This window comes from Mytilus galloprovincialis, unplaced genomic scaffold (assembly GCF_965363235.1).
Source record: "Mytilus galloprovincialis unplaced genomic scaffold, xbMytGall1.hap1.1 HAP1_SCAFFOLD_40, whole genome shotgun sequence".
NCBI lineage: Eukaryota > Metazoa > Mollusca > Bivalvia > Mytilida > Mytilidae > Mytilus > Mytilus galloprovincialis.
This window is the reverse complement of record NW_027467989.1, coordinates 65,286-89,096: the sequence shown is the minus strand read 5'-3', so window position 1 is coordinate 89,096 and position 23,811 is coordinate 65,286. Positions and strand designations below refer to the sequence as shown.

The following is a 23,811-nucleotide window of genomic DNA, read 5'->3' as shown; positions in this document are numbered from 1 at the left end:
CTGTGATTAAAAAAAATATTTTGAAACTTGCATTTCTAGAACTAAGTGAAATTAAATTGATATGAATACTGTGTATATTATAATTTATTCATGACAAAAATGATAAAAAAAAAACCTTTATAAACATAACAAATGGTTCTAACATCCAAATTCCACTAATTATATTTAACTTTTGATTTTGTAATCAAACTTGATTATAGACCCATAGTTATCTTTTTGTTTCAAGTTTGTTTTTTATTGTGAAGGAGTCATATTTTAATGCAGCTATAAGGTTTATGATAAAAAATGCAAAACATCCATACTAAGAAATGAAGAATCAAAAGAAATGACTAAGTAAAAATACTGGATGTTGATAACAAATCAAGATTTTTACAACTATTTACAAGTCAGTGTTTTAATGGTTTTAAAATAAAAACAAAATCATAGTTCACTATCTGGATTTATAGGGTTTTATTTACAATGATTTATGTTCTCTACAAGTATGTTTGTATTGAAATTTGTGAGAAACCACACACCAGGACCTACTGCTTTTCATAGTTGTTGAGGTTGAAGATTATTTTATCTAGCCATCTAGTTGACAAACAATCAGTAATTAAAAAGCTTTAAAGAAGTCCCACTGTGAACACATGGCCATTTCTGTGGACTTTAATTATATCATAATATACTACATGCAATTACTTGAACCACATGTTATAAGACAAAGGAGATAAATACTAGGAACTATGTATCCATAATCCCTTGCTCTGCAAAAATAAATATTTAGTCTCAGTTTTAAAATTAGAAAAGTTTATTTTTTTATTATTTAAATTGTTATTTTTTCCGTTTATTTATCAATCATTATAATACATTGACTCTATTTGTCTAAGTGGATTAATATGATTACATCTATTATATGAATATGTTTTGAATATATATACATAATGTATCATCTTTCAGTTCCATAACTTATCTTAACTTTAAAAATGTTAAACATGTATACATTTAAAAAATCAAATGTCATTCATATTATACAAATTTAGAGTTTAACAATTGTTTAAAAGTTTTGTAATTTTCTTTAATTTCATGATGTTTTAGGAAATTATAACATGTAAAGAAATACAGGAATTTGAAAACAATAAGAAATTATATAAATCGTTCCCCAAAGAAGGATTGTTAGATGTCTAGATTTGGCCACTTTAGTTGCAGGCGACAAATAGAAAATTGTAAAACTGCATGTACAGGAAATTATATGAGATTAGAGACACATTTATTTTGTAATGTATTGTGAACTAATTTATAATTTTTTTAAAAACCATTTGTATTTGGAGAAAACATTTTCAAATTGTGACTGTGGTATGAGAACATTAAAGGAGTAGGTCCGGTAAGGGCCGATTTTGGCCCCAAATTTCAGTTTCATCTAACGAGATATTTAGGACACTTTTTAAACACTTAAGTGTATATTTCAATTGATTCGATTAGTTTATGTAAAAGATTTTAACTGATCAGTCATTAAAAACGCTCCGATTGAAGCTTAAATATGAACAAGAGGCTGTCACAACGACAGCAAACCGGATTTATTAATATTTATTTGTGTCCTGGCAATATCACAAGAACCATTACTGATGAATGGTGAAAGTGAAAATTGTCAACATCAAATTTGACCTCCATTTTGTCATCAGTATCAACATATAAAAATTTGAAAAGCTTAGATTGAATGGTTCATGAGTAAATGCAACAACGTGAATGGAAACGCCATTTTACAATCTTTCAAGAACCATAACTCCTGAACGGTAAAAGTCAAAATCATCATTACTGAACTTGACCTCTATTTTGCCATCAGTAACAACATATAAAAATTTCAAAAGCTTTGGTTGAATGGTTCATGAGAAAATGCACGGACACGACTGGAAATAAAATTGAGAAAGGAAATGGTGAATATGTCAAAGCGACAACCACCCGACCACAGAGCAAACAACAGCCGAAGGCAACCAATGGGTCTTCAATGTAGCGAGAATTCCCGCACCCGTAGGTGTCCTTCAGCTGGCCCCTAAAATATGCATAATAGTACAGTGATAATGGACGTCATACTAAACTCCGAATTATACACAAGAAACTAAAATTTAAAATCATACAAGACTAACAAAGGCCAGAGGCTCCTGACTTGGGACAGGCGCAAAAATGCGGCGGGGTTAAACATGTTTATGAGATCTCAACCCTCCCCCTATACCTCTAGCCAATGTAGAAAAGTAAAACAATAACAATACGCACATTAAAATTCAGTTCAAGAGAAGTCCGAGTCTGATGTCAAAAGATGTAACAAAAGAAAATAAATAAAATGACAATAATACATAAATAACAACAGACTACTAGCAGTTAACTGACATGCCAGCTCCAGACCTCAATTAAACTGATTGAAAGATTATGTCTTCATCATATGAATATCAGGTACAATCCCTCCCGTTAGGGGTTTAGTATCATACTATCATAAAAAATATGAGAAGAACATAACCCGTGTCATGCCAACAACTGTTTTTTTAGAAATAAATGTGTTTAGTTCCGATGCAAAGACCCTATCAGTGAATCAATGTTAAAGCCAAAATATGCAATCTTTAATGACCTGACAACAGTATCGTAACTATATCCCCTTTTAATAAGTCTATTTAAAGGTTTTGTTAGTTTCTGAGGAGAATACTGACATTTTTGTGCTTTATAAAGAATATTTCCATAAAATTTTGGATGTGAAATACCTGAACGTATAAGATGTCTGCATGTTGAGTTATATTTACGAATTATTTCCTTATACCGGTGATAAAATTTAGTAAATGTTTTGACCAGTTTGTGATATCGAAAACCCTGGTGTAATAATTTTTCAGTAATACATAAATGGAAACACCATTTTTCAATCTTTCAAGAACCATAACTCCTGAACGGTAAAAGTCAAAATCGTCTTTATTGAACTTGACCTCTATTTTGTCATCAGTAACAACATATTAAAATTTGGGAAGCTTTGGTAGAACAGTTCATGCGTAAATGCAGGGACACGACTGGAAACTCCATTTTTCAATCTTTCAAGAACCATAACTCCTGAACGGTAAAAGTCAAAATCCTTATTATTAAACTTGACCTCCATTTTGTCATCAGTAACAACATATAAAAATTTCAAAAGCTTTGGTTGAATGGTTCATGAGAAAATGCATGGACACGACTGGAAACACCATTTTTCAATCTTTCAAGAACCATAACTCCTGAACAGTAAAAGTCAAAATCGCCATTATTGAACATGACCTCTATTTTGTCATAAGTAACAACATATTAAAATTTGGGAAACTTTGGTAGAACAGTTCATGCGTAAATGCACGGACACAACTGGAAACTCCATTTTTCAATCTTTTAAGAACCATAACTCCTGAACGGTAAAAGTCAAAATCGTCATTATTAAACATGACCTCCATTTTGTCATCAGTAACAACATGTTAAAATTTGGGAAGCTTTAGTAGAACAGTTCATGCGTAAATGCACGGACACGACTGGAAACTTCATTTTTCAATCTTTCAAGAACCATAACTCCTGAACGGTAAAAGTCAAAATCGCCATTATTGAACTTGACCTTCATTTAGTTGTCAGTAACAACATATTAAAATTTTAAAAGCTTTGATTGAACGGTTCATGAGTTAATGCACGGACAACATTTGATTGCCGCCCGCCCGCCCGCCCGCCCGCCGTACATCTCCAAATCAATAACCGACATTTTTGTCACAAAAATCCGGTTAAAAATCTAACAAATATGCCAAAAAACGTCACTTTTAAGATGGTTTTCGTCAAAAATGAAAGTGGCCGCATCCGTGTTCATCCTCAACCTTTATATATGTTATGTATTATCATCAAATACAACTTACATTTTAATATTATGAATGAACACGAATGCGGCCACTTTACAATACGCACATTTAAAATTCAGTTCAAGAGAAGTCCGAGTCTGATGTCAGAAGATATTACCAAAGAAAATATTTAATCTCCTGAATAAATGTCTCAGAATATTCACATGACATTCATATTTACCAAGCCAAAATATGAAGAAACTCGCCCCTTTACCCTCGTTACCCGTAATGCTGTATACATAACTTCTCTTCATTAGAGGCTGCATTATCTAAGCTTTAGACGGAAACTGTCTAAAATTTAACTAAAATGCTATAATTGTGAAGATTTCAGTAATTTAGCATGACTTTATGATGCTAGTACACGATATATGTACATTGTATTGTCAAAAACAGCACATATTTATGTAGCAGAAGCATTCTACTTTCCAAAAAATAGCTAAAAGATTACATTTGCTCAATTTTGCAAAGCTGCTTAATTTTGGAGCCAAAAAGGGGTCTTACTGAACCTACTCCTTTGATAACTTCTCAAATTTCATTCCAGTATACAATTTTTTTTTGTAGAAAATCAGTCATTTCTTATTCAAATTTATATTGAAGATTTTATAATATAAATATAAAGATAACATACATACTAAACAAAAATTTTGTTTTACAAAAAAAAGGGGGGATGTCTGGAGCTTATAAAATTCAAAACTCAGAAGATTTTGCCACTAGCTGATTTTGATAACCAATATAACAATCTATTTATGTTGAACCATGGAAGTATTATATTGACAGGAACTACAACGATTTGTTAGCACTTATTTATAACCCGGGGAGCTCTGTAGAAAAGATATGGAAACTGACTAATTAGTATGTTATCGTTAATAGCCCTTTGTGACCATGTGCGATGCCGCCGTCCTAAATTGACCAGACATACTTCTTATCATCACATGGTTTTTATTGCGAAAGGTTATCTCTAATACCTGTCGGAAAACCCCTTTGTTTATTTCAATCTCGTCTGTGGTCTTTCAGAATTATTCAATTTTTCAAAACAAATCGACTGATGTACAAAACAAGAAAATCGGACGAGAACTTTGAATACTACAACGTTTTGAAGTGGTGAGTGACAATATTTCATTAGTTTGTGGGTTAAGTTTAAATCGTAATTAAGGTGTGTTCCGGTTACCGCCGGTTAAAAATAAATATATTTGATAAAAATAATTACTGTGAAGTTTCGAGTAGTCTATATAGTTAAGGTACTGGATAACCCTGGAAAGTAGAAATTTCCAGTTTAAAATACGAAAATTAATCGAACAAGTACCAACATCAACAAAATACAGAAGAAGAAAACAGAGATCTCACTTCGTTGTGTAGCTATTTATATAATGTTGGTTAATATCTTTTTAATTGTGAATATAAAAACTTCTTGTCTACCCGCAATTGAAAGACCTTTCCGATCATATAAAGCCATGGTCAGTATTTTATCATTTGAACATGTATGACTATGCCAATATATATACTAGCCAAGATTTAAAAAAAGTCTTTATGACCCGAGTATTGTTTTCTCACAAGGACAAATCTTAAAGTTATCAACTTCTACTGTAAATCTTATACTTTATATATGCACTTAAAAAACAAGGTTTAATGTCTATTTCAAAAACGTAAACTGAAACTGTTTTACAGTGCACTTAACATATACATGTCCATGAAATCAGAAATCAGTGATGTATATTTGGCAGTCAGGATATTTCATATATCAGTGGCGGATGCAGGAATTTTCGAAAGGGGGGGTGCTAGCCCAGGGCAAAGGGGGGGTGCAAAACATATGTCCCGATTCAAATGCATTGATCTGCCAAAATAAAGGGGGGTGCGCACCCCCGGAACCCCCCTCTGGATCCGCCACTGTATATAATAATATACGTAAAGCCTTATTTAACATGGTGTTAAACCAGCCCTGGATTTGGAGTACATTTGTAAGTCTTATAATTGCTCTATAATAAAATTGTCTTTTTTTAAATCTTGATTAAATCGGCTCAATTTTCAATATGTACAGTCCCGAAATATGAATGAAATACATGACACTGGACGTAAGACAAACAACTTTCAATCACAACTTATGATGTGCTTTTTCTACCCTTCAACCCTTTAAAACAAATCCAAAATAGTCTTTTTTTGTCAACAGATATGGTAAAAAATGGACCCAGACTATAACTGTCGTTTATGTGGAACTACAGAAAAGAGAACTGCTCACCACCTATCATACGAAAAATCAAAATATGCTAGAGACATTAAACTCTCACTAAACATTGATATTCAAAATGATCCAAGTGATTTTCCAAAATTTATTTGTATTAGTTGTCAATCTAAGTTGTATATATGTTGAATCATTGCAAACTAGATTTCGCAAAAAGACTTGTTTTTGACATTAGTGCCCTTGAATCTTTCTCTTTTGTTCCATCGCGCTTTAGCGTGCTGTACCATCGTACTTTAGGGAACAAACAAACATTGCACTTTAGCGTGAGACACCGTCATACTTTAGCGTAGACCATTGCACTTTAGCGTGACCATCGCACTTTAGAGTACCATCGCACTTTAGAGTCCTACATGTATAAACAAGAAGATGTGGTAAGAATACCAATGAGACATCTCTCAACCCAAATCACAGCGCATAAAAAGTTAACAGGTATAGGTCAAAAACATGGAGCCTTGGCTCACACCAAGCAACAAGTTATAATGGGCCCCAAAAATAACAGAAAACCAACTGTGGAATCTATATGAAAAAAAAAGAAACCAGAAACATGAACAAGTTACTACACCAACAAATGACAACCACTGAACAATGTCAATGGCATCTGATTTAGAAAAGGTGCATAAAAAAATGTAGTGTTTTAAACATTACAACAGGAGCCAACCTTCACCCTTACCAGAGACCGTAATGTATCATAACAATATAAAAAGACCCAAGATAAATTATCCATTGAATGATTGTACATTTGAAATGGATGAACTTGATCACAAAGACATTTAAACAAAAACAAGTAAGCATACAGCTGCCATACACTGAATGAATGCCAGTTTGATCTAATCATCTACATGTATGACACAAAAAAAACAATATTAAAACTTATATGTTTCATGAAAATTGTTTATCTGGAATTTTTCTGTTGGAAATTAAATTTGTCTGGAAATATTTATTTCCACAGGATATTTTCTTGGAATTTTTAGTATTATTCTCATTTTTTTCCTGGAATATTTTTTAGAATTTTTGAAATAATCTGGAAATTATTGACAACTTACAGAATATTTTCTTGAAAATCTGAGATTTTAACAGATTTTTTTCTGGAAATCCTTAACCTTCTATAGGGGGGTTAGTCCAAATAATTATGACGTCTTGAACAGGTCGAGAACTCTAGATTTTCTGACGTCAGAATATATTTGCATAGTAATTTCCAAAACACAAGGCCAATATGGCCTTGAAAAACTGACCAATCGACTCAATGAACTACAATGCATTGTGGGCTACTACGAGTAAACAACTACTTAAAACACGTGGAATTAGTGGGAAAACAGTCAATTAATATATTGTCTGGGACTCTCATTACCAAAGTTTTTATTCTGCAAATATATTCAATGTAAAATATATAACGTAATCTTCAATTTGCATGCTCAGATTAAAAAAATATTGTTTATTGGCTTCACGATTCGACTTTCTTTTTCGCCTTGCAAAAGTAGTTGAACCGGTTTTGTGCATTGTTATGAATTGAACCTGCATTAATTTCACGACGCAGTGAAATTTACAATGAAGTGATCACTGTCCAGTAAGAAAATCATTTGAGCTCTTTTAAACCTGTATAGTGTCTTGCAAAATCATTTCTGCCAAGAAAAACACGAAACTTTTATTGAAACACTTCTTTCTGTACTGAATGTGTTTTTTTTTTTATCAGGACCTGAACTAATAGTAAGAACATCATAATATTCAGTATGCTAAAAAGAAGTGTTATGAAAGCGGCAGGGGCGGGTCCAGCCATTTTAAAAAGGGGGTCCTAACCCTGGACAAAAGGGGAGGGGGTTCCAACTACATGTCCCCATCCAAATGCACTGATCGTCCAAAAAAGGGGGTCCATCCCCCTGAACCCCCGCCCCCTGGATCCGCCACTGAGCGGGTACGGTATTTAGCTCAATACATTTTTTATAGTTTCATCCATCGATAATATCGTTTGTTGCTAATTTTATCACAAAATATACCTCAGAGGTTTTTTATCGTTCGGCTGCTGTCCTGTTGACATATGTAAAATATCTCCAATATTAAAAGTCTCTGGATCATAGTGGGTGCCATATTACCTATTATTTTTTTTTCTAAAACGTGCTTTGTATATAGAAATAAGAAGATGACGTATGAGTGCCAAATGAGACATCCCGCAAAGTGGAAAGGGATTAATATAAGTTGGAAAACTTGTTTCCCAATCCACTATAAATAAATATGTTTAAACTAAACTAAATGAGACATCTTTCCAACAAAGACATAATTTAGTAAAGTAAGCAGTCATAGGTCCAATGCTGAAAAGTAAGCTATTAATGACCCAAAAATTACTTGTGTAAAACAATCCAAACAAAAAAAAAAACAAAAAAAAAACCGGCTCAATTAAATATATAAAAGGACAAGAAATCTATCTCATCAAAAAAAAATATATTGTATAGGAGCCTGTATTTCAGTGGTTGTCGTTTGTTTATGTGTTACATATTTTTTTTTCGTTCATTTTTTTTATATAATTAGGGACGTTAGTTTTCTCGTTTGAATTGTTTTACATTGTCATTTCGGGGACTTTTATAGCTTACTATGCGGTATGGGCTTTGCTCATTGTTGAAGACCGTACGGTGATCTATAAATGTTTATTTCTGTGTCATTTTGGTCTCTTGTGGACAGCTGTCTCATTGGCAATCATACCACATCTTCTTTTTTATTATAGATCCAACGCTGCAATTTTCACAAAACATATCAAATTTTCCATCTTGTCGCACATACATATGGATAAAATCATTACAGCTTATTTCCTAATGCATGTGGAGCAAAACTTTGGTTAGCTTGCTTGCTTTGTTTGTATATTGTACAAAATATAAAATATACAAGTTAAACTATGCCTATATATATATATATATATATTGTTTAAAGATGTCAATCTTATTTTCAAAGCTTGTATAAACAACTATACAAACAAAGCAAGCAAGCCAACCAAAGTTTTACTTTGTAGGTTTAAGAAATCAGCTGTAATGATTTTATTCAGTTTGTCAAATGTCTGAGCCCGTTAAAAAACGAACAAACTGAAACTACAGTTGCTTACTTCACTACCTTAAAAAAAGGGAACAATTTGGAAGTCCCATATACTGAAATGTGACCAACAAAAATACTTATAGATTTTGTTAACACTGCCATGTATGTAAATATTTCTTCGCCTTTTTTACGAACACAAAATTCAAGGATCCCATATTTGCCTTTAATTATCTATATATACAAACATTACTGTACTCCGGCTGTTATCGACGGCTTACTTTACACCAGTAAGTTTGTCTCATGGGTAATTGTGTTTTTTCGCAGTTGTTTCGTTGCTTCTGGTGGAACAATACATGAAATCTCTGTGCCATCATCAAACATGATGTTAATGGCTATATATCGGGTAATTCAAACCCTTTTTTCTTCGCATAGAAACAACTCTTCGTTAATCTGAGCATGGAAGTAATACTTTATATCACGAACTATAAATAAGGATACACAAAATGAAAAACTAAGCGAAATTGTGAATCCCGCATTGCACGAAAAAATGTGTTGTTTTCAGTAAATAACACGTGTTCTTGGTTGATTGTAAACACGTAGTAGTCCATCATGCATTGTAACTCATTTAGTGGATTGGTCAAAAACCTAGGTAAAAATAAATTGCGTCACATGTAAATAAACAATTACATGTGCGAGAACATAAGTATGCTAATTTATGCATTTCCATATAAGGTAGTGGTCCCGACCTGTTGAAAGGCTATTATAATTTTTTTCTTTGACGCCTTACATTAACGTCGTCGATGTAAGGCGTCAAAGAAAAAAATTATAATAGCCTTTTAAGACGTCATAATTATTTGGACTATAGGGGGGTATGGATTATTTCTGGAATAGCCCAATACGAGGGGGAGGACAGGGGGGTACCCTTCTCCCTTCTCCCACCCATCTTCTCCTTTCTCCTACCCCTGTTCTCCTTTCTCCCATTAGAATAAAACATCTCCTTTTGAGATATTTTTTCTTGAAATATAAGAAAAAATTTTAAAAGGAGAGATATTTTATTTTTTCTCCTTTCTCTAACTTTTTCTCCTTTCTCCCAGCCTTCCTCTCCTTTCTCCTACCCCCTTTCTCCTTTCTCCCACCCCCTTTCTCCTTTCTCCTACCCCCTTTCTCCCCGTCTCCCTTACGCCTGTCCTCCCCCTCCAATACGGCAATAGTGAATAATCAACAATAAGGGATTCTACACTTCAAGAGGATTTTCCAACTGAAGTGGTTCATCTGGTAAAGGTGGAAAATACGGGGGGGGGGAGGGGTCCGCCACTGTCTCACCATTCCTCCATAATTATTTTTATGGTTGTGTTTCCTATTCTTATCGTTGCGTTTTGTTGTTAGCGCCTTATGACAAATCCATTAAATATGTGCATGATGTGTACACTGGTTTTGCTGACGTATCTATTATACAATAAACTGCATATCGGAATCGGTTTTTGAGATCCGGATTGGACACGACTGGTGTGCGACTAAACCCGAGACTCGCCGAGCGTTTTACACTCCTACCTAGGAGTCTACTCCCGTATTCGGAAGAAGAAATATTTAAAATTTAACTGTCGAGAGTGGATAAATATCGTATTACACGAGATTTGGTGGTGGAATCTGTTTATCTAATGATTTTCTAACAATACGCAGGCAAACTTATTCCTTCTTTGCGACTGATCTGCAAAAAGATGTGTTCTTTCTATGTGATGTCATCAGGCATGGTCGCCTTTTTTTCATGCCGTCACAATAGGAAATTCGGAGGAAAACAAGAAAATTCGACGTCATAATCGGATTTTAACCAATGAAGAACTGAGATCAAACGAAGCACACGTGGATTTTTTTTATACAATGGGTGCACTAGAAAGGGATAAATTGACTAAAAATTAGAGAAAAATATTTATAAAACTTCTGAGTAGTTGCTATTGTAGAGGGGGAGGACAGGGGGTACCCTTCTCCCTTCTTCCACCCCTCTTCTCCTTTCTCCTACCCCTCTTCTCCTTATTTTTTTTTTAATTTACCGGAAAAAAGAGAGATATTTTATTTTGTCATATTTTATTTTTTTGTCCAACTTTTTCTCCTTTCTCCCAGCCTTCCTCTCCTTTCTCCTACCCATTTCTCCTTTCTCCCACCCCCTTTCTCCTTTCTCCTACCCCCTTTCTCCTTGTCTCCCTTACCCCTGTCCTCCCCCTCATTGTACGTATTTTAAAAAATAACGATTTTTTAAAATAAAAAACAAATAAAATAATTGTTGAAACTTCATTTAAAAAAAACGGCTATTTTTAGGTTGTCCCGCGTAACATATTTCAGTTATTGTAACCACTAAACTATGATTTTCGTCAAAACTATTTAATATTTTGAAAAACGTGTTTTTCCATTATTAAACAGAATAGTTCCTCCATTCCTTTATGCATTTTTATGACGTTATGATGACGTCATAGAAAAAAAAACGCGTTCAATACTAAAAGGGCAAATCTGTCCCGCGGGAAAAAAAATTGGGATTCCAGATTTGAGAATCAAAAAATATTTATCTAAAATGAAAAAAGTGTAGTATTTGTATTTACTACATCAATGTTAATTTGCTTAATTTTATGAATTTAAAGACAAATATCCTGAAACATGATATATGGTAATTTATGAGCGATTTTTCAAAGGCTTACAAGTTTGTCGCACCGCCATTTTTTAACTTAAAAACGAACTCAACTCAAATTTACGTCCATTGTTTGCTTATCACTGCTCTTATAATGGTAGAATTTATGATTTTTTAAAATGTTATTTTTCTTAAATTTTCAAAAAACTGAAATACATCAATTTTCGATAAGTAGTTAAAAAGCACCGTCGATTTTGCCGAGTCTTACAAGAATGTCGCACTTGCTTAAAAACAACGTTTCAGTCGAATTTTCGGTTTGAACGTTACGAAATATTCGCGACGTTGTGTTACGCTTACATGTACGAACATATCGCGCGTAACGCCTTAGACATATCCTATCATATATTTTTTTCACTATGTCTGACGGTATTTTGAGGGGGGGCAAGGGGGGTCCCAATAACAGCAAAACAGCAAATTGATTTGGCTCATAACAGATAACAAGGAATTAAAATGGACAAAAACAGATAACATTAAATGAAATATTAAAATAATTCGGTCTTTGACAAATCAGTATTTCTTATTACGGATATAATCCTTTGTAATGCATTCCATTTTGTATGACTATGTTTTTAGTATTAATTTATGTATCTAGAATGTGTTTAAAGGACTACTCAATATATTATAATATTTTTTATATGCTCGTTTACGGAACGCATTATGGTATACTGTTGTCCGTCTGTTGTCAACATGTCGGACATTAACTCAAAAACTCTTTAACCATTTGCATTAAACTTTGGGAAATTGGTTATATCTATTGACGTGAGCTCCCTTTTTTTTTCTTTTTTTTTTTTTTTTATAAATTTTAGATTTTAAGTTTCTGGGTAATGGATTTTCCAGTTTTCAGACATTAACACAAAAATGTTTTCAGCAGTTCTCATGAAACGTTGGTGTGTTGTTTATATATATTGACTGACGCTCCCTTTGTTGCTAATCAAAAAAGTAACCTAAAAGAGTTTGAATATTCTGACTTTTTCTAAATGACCATTTAATGAGGTGTGTGAATTTTTCTTAATAAAACTTTGAGGCAAAGTGGTATATAGGGTAGAAAAATCAAAAGCACTAATTATAAGCATGCAATTTATCAAGTACTTCGAACGAATTTTGACACTCTAAAAGCAATTTATTCCACTATTTTCAAAGGCCTTATTTGAACAATTTTTTATCAGCTGAGGTTTTTGATTGTACCAAGTGTACTAGTAAGTAGAATACATAGTTTAGTAGGGAAACAATGGCTTGAAACGAAATAAATCTTTGTTTGTAATGAGTTATGTGCAGCTTCGGACCCAAGTACATGGTTGGAACTTTCATTGTACAATGCATTTGGTTCTGCTTTGAAAAGAATCACAGAGCTGAGTCTATGTACCATATTATATAAAAGGTTAAGTGGTTGTTAGGACCTAGTCCTTAATTGAGATCCTTGTCAGATATTCCTGGCCATATGTTTTCCTTTTTGTTATATTAAGAATTGTTTTAATTTAATATGTTCGTACGGAAAACAAGGAACATTATTCTCATACAAAAAATTAAGATAATTCTAAATACACATTCATAAAAAAATGGAATTTATTACAAAGGATAATCATAAGATATACTTGAATTGTCCTGGACCTCACTTCTGTGATGGGTATATGTTAATGGAATCCTTCTCTGAATACAGGACAAACATATTAGTAGTGGTAGACCCCAATGGCCAATGATCTTCAATTTATACCGAATATTGACTGTCAAAAAAATGCTAACATTCCAATTTTCAATAACAGTTAACAGCAAATAAATTATCACAATAACAGATAACAAAAAAACTAAAAGCCCAATAACAGCTAACAAAGAATAAGACAATAACAGCTAACAGCAAATATATTTTCAAAATAACAGATAACAAAGAATTAAATTGCCCCATAACAGCATAACAGTTAAACCCCTTGCCCCCCCTCTATTTTGTACAGAATATTCTACAATCAGACAAAACTATATAAAACATAATTAAAAATTTTAAGATGTGCAAATCACAATGACATTGGTGTCCTGTATACTGACAGTGTAGTATATTCTTCAGGATGACAGTGTTCAATGATTTAATTGTTTGCATCTTTTTGTTGACGGTTTACCGTAGCGGTTGTTCAGGTGCAGAATGGTCGTTCGTTTAGATTAGTTGCCCTTGGAAAAACGCGTACACAATATTTTCCCAAAAGGTGTAAAGCAATTTTCAAAAACATTTTTTAATGTGTGGCAACATGTCAACATGTCATATTTGCTGTATTTGAAGAAGTTTTTGATAATCAAATATCAAATGTGTATTTATTTGCCCTTGTGAAAAAATAAATTTACCAATATCTGTCTAATAGACCACAATAGATAAAAATATAGCTTGACTGTACACTAGACAGGTCTGTGCCGATGATTTGCCATTAATTTTGTATATAGTGTACGGAAGTCATCGGGGTCGTTTGACCTCCAAAAAAATAGAAACACAAAATTAATATGCTACTACGTTACACAAATCCCTGAGTGTAAATCTGATGTCAATTTATATTTCCCAATAGATGTACATGTATATGTATTAAACGAGTACCAAGGTCCTAGCTGTAATATATACCAAATGAATGTGGTCTATGGTCCAATATCCAAAATCTAAATACAAGGTTAGATTCAGCATATCATAGAACCCCAAGAATTCAATTTTTGATGAAATCAAATAATGTCAATTTTAGACCTTTTAGACCTCAATGTGGACCAATTTGATAACCAGGACCAAATATTAAAAATCTAAATACATGATTAGATTCAGCATATTGAAGAACCCCATATATTCAATTTTTGTTAAAATCAAATAAAGTTAAATTTTGGACCCCGATTTGGACCATCTTGAAAACTGGGCCCATAATCAAAAATCAAAGTACATGTTTAGATTCAGCATATCAAAGAACCCCAAGAATGCAATTTTTGTAAAAATCAAACTAAGTTTAATTTTGGACCCTTTGGACCTTAATGTAGACCGATTTGAAAGTTCGAGGCAATTTGGACTGCAAATGGAAAATGAAGGTTAATTGGATATGGACCCTTCAAAGAGCTGTTACAATGGTTCTTATCTTGCAGTGACCGTAGCACTCTCTACACGAGGCATCGATTTACAGTATGTATGAAAATTTAATTGGTCTATACTTTAGGTTCAAATAATATGAACCTCATGAAGACAAAGCCTTCCAAACTATTTATGGCAATACATTAATTTATCATATCTGGGTATATGTAGGTAGAATAGTTTTGCACTTCCAGTCTTGAAGTAGTGTTGATGTGTATCTCAAGAAAACCAAGGCTGTCCAAAGTTGTGATGATAATACTTAGAATCCCAGTTGCTTACAAAGTATGTGTATATTTCTTTCACCACAAAGTATTTCTGTTAACAACTTAGTATCACTGTTCTCAAAGAAATTCTAATAACTTTCTAATATCTAAAAATGTTTGCACTAGCTGTTTCCTCTCTTCTTTTTTTAAGAAAATTGTATTCTTTGCTATATGTACCAACTGCTTCTTTTTTGCGTAAATATACTTTTCTAAACCAGTGAATGAATTTCGTTCAAACAAACTTCCACAAATTAATTGGGTTTTCGCTTAGCAAATATTTGACTGTTCATTGCTATATATGGGGAGTGTATATGGTGTATCCTCCATTTCTTCTAAAATTTTAGAATTTATTGAAACTTTCTTAGATTAATTCTTAACCATGTTAACTATATAATACCGTTGTATAATTTGTTTTTTTCCTAATGTGAATAGGCGTTGCCGTCAGTTCATATTGTTTTTCAGAAGATTGGTAGAAGATTATTTCTTTACCCTTTTAAAGTATATGTGCTTTTGAGACATTTTCTGACTCCTGTCCTGTTCAAAAGTTTGAACGATAAGCTGCAGATTCTTTTTGTTATCAGGGGGTCTCATTGGGGTGTGCCGATCCCGGATCCCGCTTACTGTTTTGTCACATTCCCGTTTCCCGCTTACACTATGTACGTAAGCAATTCTCATTTTTTTGTCATTTCCTGGATCCCGCTAGACCTCATTTCCCGTTTTCACGACACAATAATTTGACTTTCACGTTTCACGCTTACAAAATAATCGGCAATCCCGCGTCACGCTTAGACCCCAATGAGACCCATTTATCATAAAACTTGTCCTAGATTTTTTCTAAAGATTTTGATTGATTGGTATAGGCTTGCGAATTATGTGGACAGTTTTTTTTTTAATTACCATTGCTTACCATGCATGTACATATTGTATATGTCACATGCCTTTTTTCCTCTCACACAATGCTTTGAAGGGTACATAGAAACAACTTATATCAGAGGTTAAATCAGCAATGTCTTGGGCTCATAGGTTAAATCAGCTTTATCTTGGACGAGTTCAAAAATCAGTGTGGATTACTTACTTTAAAAAGAATAATGCCCGTTGAAACATGAACTATTTGGGAAATTGTATACTAAGCGCTCTCATGTGTACAACTCTTGCCATATTTTTTTTTATGAAATAATGATTTCACCCAACAAAGGTAGGTGTGTTATACATCATGGTGTAGAAAATCTATTTATATTTATAACATTTTAGTGGGGAAAACAAGCGGAAATGGAAATATAAGGGAAGATCACAAATTAAAAGGGTTTCCTTGTTAATGGTTTTAAGTATAATGTTATGTTTGGATTACCTGCTTTTAAATTATAATGTATAAAGAAATGTTGTACTGTCTTAAGGTGATTAGCTGTCATTGTATTTTTAGAAGTAACTGGTGTATTATGCATGATTGTTCTACCTCTGCTGTGCACGTGCTTAATGGCAATACAGCAAAAAACAGCTGTAAATGCACAATGTTAGGATCATATAGTGAACAGTGAAAATAAGTATTAACAAGAATGTGTTCATAGTACATGGATGCCCCACTCGCACTATCATTTTCTATGTTTAGTGAACCATTAAAAAAGGGGGTAAAAAATCTAATTTGGCATTACAATTGGAAAGATCATATCAAAGGGAACATGTGTACTATGTACTATTTCATGTGGACCATGCAATTTGGGTCAAAAGTCTGAGTTAGCTTTAAAATTAGAAAGATCATATGATAAGCAACAAGTGTACTAAGCTTCAAGTTGATTGGACTTCAGCTTCATCAAAAACTATACCTTGACCAAAAACTTTAACCTGAAGCAGGACCGATTCTATTTGAATGAATTAATGTTGATGATCATTAATGACCCATCCAATAAACGGATAACCTAGAACAACAGATTGTGACACCTGATGTTACTGTTGATTAGCTTGGAGTCGTAAAGAAAGCCAGGTAAAATTTCGTTATTGGCGGATCATATCAATACGAACAAAATAATATACAATCCATCTTCAAAAAAAGGCAGGGCGCCCTGGAAACTGTACAAAGGGCACAGGGCGGCACTCGGGTAAGGGCGGGTGGACCGCCCTGTGAAAAGGACTAGCTTGAACACTGTCCATACACCAAATATAGTTGATTTATTGCATGTAGTATGTGATATTAGAACATTGATATTGAATTGAAAGTAAAAGGTTCAATGGGCCGGGTGTTTTATATATTATATATCATATCCATTTTACAATATCTTAACATTTAGATACAAAATGAAACATATTGTGCGCCATGTGGGAGCTTACATGTGTCACTCTATGCGCCATTTCTGAACAAAAAGCGCAATTTTCAGGTCTCGTAGCCCAGCTGGCTACTGATCTTTATAAGTTAATCTCTACCTCTGAGATCATCATCTTCCCACTCACTGGATGTATAACCCACATCAATGGTTTAATAGCTTTAGATTTTCAGTAAGAAATAAATTTAAAGATACCTTTGTGCCCTGTAACATAATTTTCAACTTCAAAAATTAAAAAACTAATGCTAAACAGCCTATACAAGTCCTTGTTCTATTAAAGTGTATCAATCCCAATCCCAATCAATTCTATACTCATATGTTATTGAGGTCAAAGGGCCCCGTTGAAACCTGAGGTAGATGTGTTGAAATTCATTGTAGGTAACTAATAATATTTCAACGGGAACAGACCTCACCTTTCTTGGCTTCAGTGCATAGAGTATACATTAAACTATTTAACAAACATCGGTGTTTTTTTATGTATGATATTACAACATGTATAATTAAGATTTGGTGATCAGGAAGCTTGATAAATAGCAAGTACTCTTGACCTGAAATAAGACGAATGTGTTGTTTAAAATAAATAATGACAGTTAACTTCTGATTTAAAAATACGCTGTTTGTGTAAAAGAATTTCAAGGCCGACAACCCAATGTGAAAAACTGTATTTGATGTACATGTCGTGTTTGATTGGTCATTCATTCGTCTTAGTGCAATTCGGACAAAATGAGCCCCGAATGTAATTTTGAATAAAGACTTTTGCCTAATTGATGAACCAATCATTGTATTAAATGTGTTAAAGTTCTTTAATTTCCAAAGTAGAAAGATATTCAAAGACGAATCTGACCTCTCTCAGTATTAAATAACTAATGTTTACAATAAAAGTGACATCACCTCCTCATTCTGCAATTCATAAACAAAAATCCCTACAGTTTGCCTAGACCCAAAGACCCAGGTGGGTAAAGTTATGAAACATTTTAAATTGAGGCCCAAAGTTGGGGTAGGGTGACCCTAGCAACTAGAGTGAAATTTAGAAAGACCCAAATTCAAAGAAAATGGGGGGCAGTGGCGGATCCAGGAGGGGGGTTCCGGGGGTGCGCACCCCCCCTTTATTTTTGCCGATCAATGCATTTGTATCGGGACATATGTTTTGCACCCCCCCCCCCCCCTTTGCCCTGGGTGCCCTGGGTTAGCACCCCCCCTTTCGAAAATTCCTGCATCCGCCCCTGGGGGGGGGGGGGGTAAAAGTATTAAAAAATTGCCACCACCTCTTCTTATACACGAAATACAATAAACAGCGTTGGTATGGCAATACTATAATATTAGTATAGTTAATTTCATAAAGTTTGATACAAATATGTTTTCTCTAATCTACAATGAAATAATATCTGTACAAAACTTTATGTTAACATATGGTTATTTTTCTACAAGTGGGTCCGTTATACCCAACCCTGCTTTCCTGCAATTATTTAGTCTCCAAAGTTTTTTTTTTTATCATTTCTTCTTCTTCTTCTTCTTCTTCCCACTACGAGTCGAACTCTGTAGTAAAGTGTAATTGACTCGGGCGCATCTCAAACAGACAGGAGGCCACTCTTCTGGCCAAAAGTAAAAGTCCAGGAAATAAACTGGACGGTGTTTACAATAAAATATGATATTAATTACATCTATGTACACTGGTTATCCTGCTGTCTATTTCAGATGTGGCTGGGTCCAGGGGATGGTATTCACTCTGGCCCTGAAGTCCTCTAGAGATCCAGACTCCACTACAGATTCGGGGAGTTTATTCCATTCTCTAGTTGTTCTTGGGAAGAATGAGTGGTAGTATACATCCCTCTTCACTCTAGTTTTTCTAAATTTATGGTTGCCCCTGGTCCTACTGTCCCCTGTTGTGTAGTATTCGGCTGGATGAATGGCAATCATCTCGTGTTGAGTCTTGTAACACAGCACCAGACACTGTTTCCATCGTCTGTGTTGCAGTGATTCCCACTGAAGTTGGTCCAGTAGCTTAGTTACACATCCATGAGAGATTTTTTTTACTTAACGAGTAGCTAGTCTATCTGCTATCAATATCTATGTAGCAGCTAGGCTAGCTACACGTTCAATAGTCATAATTAAATCTATGTAACTTAAGGCTGACTGTTTTGTGGCATTTCTTGTTTGTGAGATTAACAAAGTCTCAACGTGTTTTATTTTTAACAAACTGTCCTAGGTGGTCGTCAGTAGCGTACACAACAAAACAGAAATGCATTAAATTCTGTCCTGTGAAGTTGAATAGACTATGCACGGGAAATAGTGCAGCCACGCATATTAGAAGTATTTTATGCACACAAGCGCCTTGAAATGTCATGCCGTGCATATCGTCACATTGCACAAGGTATGTTCAATTTGCACCTTATGTATGTCATATTGTCCTTGGTCTTATGAAAATATTACTAGAGATAAGACCGTGGTGTCTTGTATATGTAATATATGGTCCATGGTCTTATGAAAATATTACTAGAGCTAAGACCATGGCGTCTTGTGTATGTCATATGGGGTCCCTGGTCTTATGAAATTATTACTAGAGATAAGACCGTGGTGTCTTGTGTATGTTATATAGGGTCCCTGGTCTTTGAAAATATTACTAGAGATAAGACCATGGTGTCTTGTGTATGACATATAAGGTCCCTGGTCTTTGAAAATATTACTAAAGATAAGATCGTGGTGTCTTGTGCATGTCATATAGGGTCCCTGGTCTTATGAAAATATTACTAGAGATAAGACCATGGTGTCTTGTGTATGTCATATAAGGTCCCTGGTCTTTGAAAATATTACTAGAGATAAGACCATGGGGTCTTGTGTATGTCATATGGGGTCCATGGTCTTTGAAAATATTACTAGAGATACGACCTTGGTGTCTTGTGTATGTCATATGGGGTCCCTGGTCTTATGAAATTATTACTAGAGATAAGACCATGGGGTCTTGTGTATGTTATATGGGGTCCCTGGTCTTTGAAAATATTACTAGAGATACGACATTGGTGTCTTGTGTATGTCATATGGGGTCCCTGGTCTTATGAAAATATTACTAGAGATAAGACCATGGGGTCTTGTGTATGTCATATTGGGTCCCTGGTCTTATGAAAATATTACTAGAGATAAGACCATGGTGTCTTGTGTATGTCATATGGGGTCCTTGGTCTTTGTAAATATTACTAGAGATACGACCTTGGTGTCTTGTGTATGTCATATGGGGTCCCTGGTCTTATGAAATTATTACTAGAGATAAGACCATGGGGTCTTGTGTATGTCATATTGGGTCCCTGGTCTTATGAAATTATTACTAGAGATAAGACCATGGGGTCTTGTGTATGTTATATGGGGTCCCTGGTCTTTGAAAATATTACTAGAGATAAGACCATGGCGTCTTGTGTATGTCATATGGGGTCCCTGGTCTTATGAAAATATTACTAGAGATAAGACCATGGGGTCTTGTGTATGTCATATTGGGTCCCTGGTCTTATGAAAATATTACTAGAGATAAGACCATGGTGTCTTGTGTATGTCATATGGGGTCCTTGATCTTTGTAAATATTACTAGAGATACGACCTTGGTGTCTTGTGTATGTCATATGGGGTCCCTGGTCTTATGAAATTATTACTAGAGATAAGACCATGGGGTCTTGTGTATGTCATATTGGGTCCCTGGTCTTATGAAATTATTACTAGAGATAAGACCATGGGGTCTTGTGTATGTCATATTGGGTCCCTGGTCTTATGAAAATATTACTAGAGATAAGACCATGGTGTCTTGTGTATGTCATATGGGGTCCTTGGTCTTTGTAAATATTACTAGAGATAAGACCATGGCGTCTTGTGTATGTCATATGGGGTGCCTGTTCTTATGAAAATATTACTTAGGATAAGACCATGGGGTCTTGTGTATGTCATATAGGGTCCCTGGTCTTTGAAAATATTACTAGAGATACACCTTGGTTTGTTGTACGTTGCACCTTTTAGAAAAGGATTTTCAATTGTGTCCATGTCTCTGGTGATAACAATGTGTTCTTAGAGATGAAATGTGTTCTTATAGATGAAATGACCCGCTCGGTTTATATCCTGTTACTTATTCGTTCCTTAATCGCTTTTAATACGCGTGATTTACGTTGCACCTTGAAATAAATCGTTTTTTAATTGTGTTCATGTCACTGGTGGTAATTATGTGTTCTCTGAGTTGAAAAACCCCTATTAGCGCCTATGTACCCGTTTCACCGCTACACTGATATCCTGTTAATTATTCGTTCCTTATTCGCTTATAAAACGTGTGTTATGCGTTTCGCTTTAACAAAAGAAATATTTTTGTGTCTCTGGTTGTAATTGTCGGTTCTAAAAGGTGAAATAACCCTAATAGAACATATCTTCCCGTTTCAGCGCTCGACTCAGTGATACCCTGTTACTTATTCGACCCTTATTCGCTTTTAAAACGTGTGTTATGCTTTGCACTTTAAAAAAGAAATGATTTTGTGTCTCTGGTGGTAACTGTCGGTTCTTAGAGGTGAAATAACCCTAAAAGAACATATGTACCCGTTTCAGCGCTCGACTGGTACCCTGTTACTTATTCGTTCCTTATTCGCTTTTAAAATGTGTGTTATGCGTTACACTTTAAAAAAGAAATAGTTTTGTGTCTCTGGTGGTAACAGTATTGGTTCTTAGAGGTGAAATTACCCTAATAGAATATATATACCCGTTTCAGCGCTAAAGTGATACCCTGTTACTTATTCGTTCCTTATTCGCTTTTAATGCGCAGGGTATACGTTCTTATAATACGTTTGTTGTACGTTGCACCTTTTAGAAAAGGATTTTCAATTGTGTTCATGTCTCTGGTGGTAACAATGTGTTCTTAGAGATGAAATGACCCTATTTGCGCGCATGTACCCGTTCCAGAGCTCGGTTAATACCCTGTTACCTATTCGTTACCTATTCGCTTTTTTACGTTTGTTGTACGTTGCACCTTTTAGAAAAGGATTTTCAATTGTGTTCATATCTCTGGTGGTAATAATGTGTTCTTATAGATGAAATATCCTTATTAGCGCGTATGTTCCCGTTCCAGCGCTCGGATAATACCCGGTTACTTATTCGTTCCTTATTCGCTTTTAATGCGCAGGGTATACGTTGCACTTTAAAATAAATCGTTTTTTAATTGTGTTCATGTCTCTGGTGGTAACAATGTGTTCTTAGAGATGAAATTACCCTATTAGAGCGCATGTACCCGTTCCAGCACTCGGTAAATACCCTGTTACCTATTTGTTACCTATTCACTTATAATACGTTTGTTGTACGTTGCACCTCTTAGAAAAGGACTTTCAATTAAGTTCATATCTCTGGTGGTAATAATGTTTTCTTATAGATGAAATACCCCTATTAGCGCTATTATTTTTATTGAATATTGCGGTGGACACGTTGCTTGTTTATGTGTTCTGTGTCATTTTGGTCTCTTGTGGAGAGTTGTCTCTTAAGCAATCATACCACATCTTCACATTTTTATATGTCTTATTATGTATATTTTATGTATATGTTCCGGACCATATGAGTATTTGGACCATACGCGTATGGTCATGACCATATGGGTATATACTGATATGGTCCGACCGTACGCGTATGGTCGGGGTAATTAACACTCTGTTACAGTTTACTTTTTTTAAATACTTCTAAACTCTGCATATGGTATGACCGTTCATTAAAAAGACGCTATCATGTAGGTAATTTTATTATTATATTATAATAAAAAGATAAGCTAAATAAAAATAAGAAGTTTCACATAGTTATTTTACTTAATTGTCAAATTTATAGTAAACACATTTTATACCGATGGTCATTACCGATGGTCATTACCGATTTGTTATTACGAGTAAATGGCAATAGGTCGACTAAAAAATTAAATACCAAAAACTTCTTAATGAACTGTTACATTTATATAAGAAGTCACTGCACTGGAAAGTAACATTCAATTAGTTTATTTAAGTTGTGTTGTGAAGATGGTGTATTGCAGTCATGTTACGATATTTGAGATGTAGAGCTTCTTAAAAACACCGTAGACATCGGAATGGCCAAAGAGCTCGGTATCACTGTATGCAGCTACAAGAAAGGCTTGTTTTTCACTCGCAAACAAAATGTGTAAATGAAAACGATCGTGCACAAATTTCTTGCAAATGCAAAAAAGCTATGATACCATGTGGAAGTGAATGTCAACCAAGCCTACATGCACGAATGTAACTAGCGATGAAAACTAACTATGTCATCAATATTCAATTTTTACGAAGTTTTTGGATTATAAAATTAAAAAATTGTCATGTTTTTAGATAAAGTTTTTGTATTATTGAAACATTATAT

General features: G+C 34.3%; 1 protein-coding gene across 6 annotated transcripts in view; it reads right to left on the bottom strand.

Moving 5' to 3' along the window:
• The window catches only part of LOC143059894 (uncharacterized), a 41,761-nt gene extending 31,206 nt beyond the window's left edge, over nt 1–10,555 (bottom strand). For all 6 annotated transcript variants that reach the window (XM_076233485.1, XM_076233487.1, XM_076233484.1 and 3 more), the window contains exon 1: nt 10,432–10,555. In XM_076233485.1, the coding sequence (XP_076089600.1) occupies nt 10,432–10,434 (3 nt within the window). In that variant the 5' untranslated portion in view covers nt 10,435–10,555. The remainder of the gene's footprint in view (nt 1–10,431) is intronic.
• Between the last annotated feature and the right edge of the window lie 13,256 nt (nt 10,556–23,811).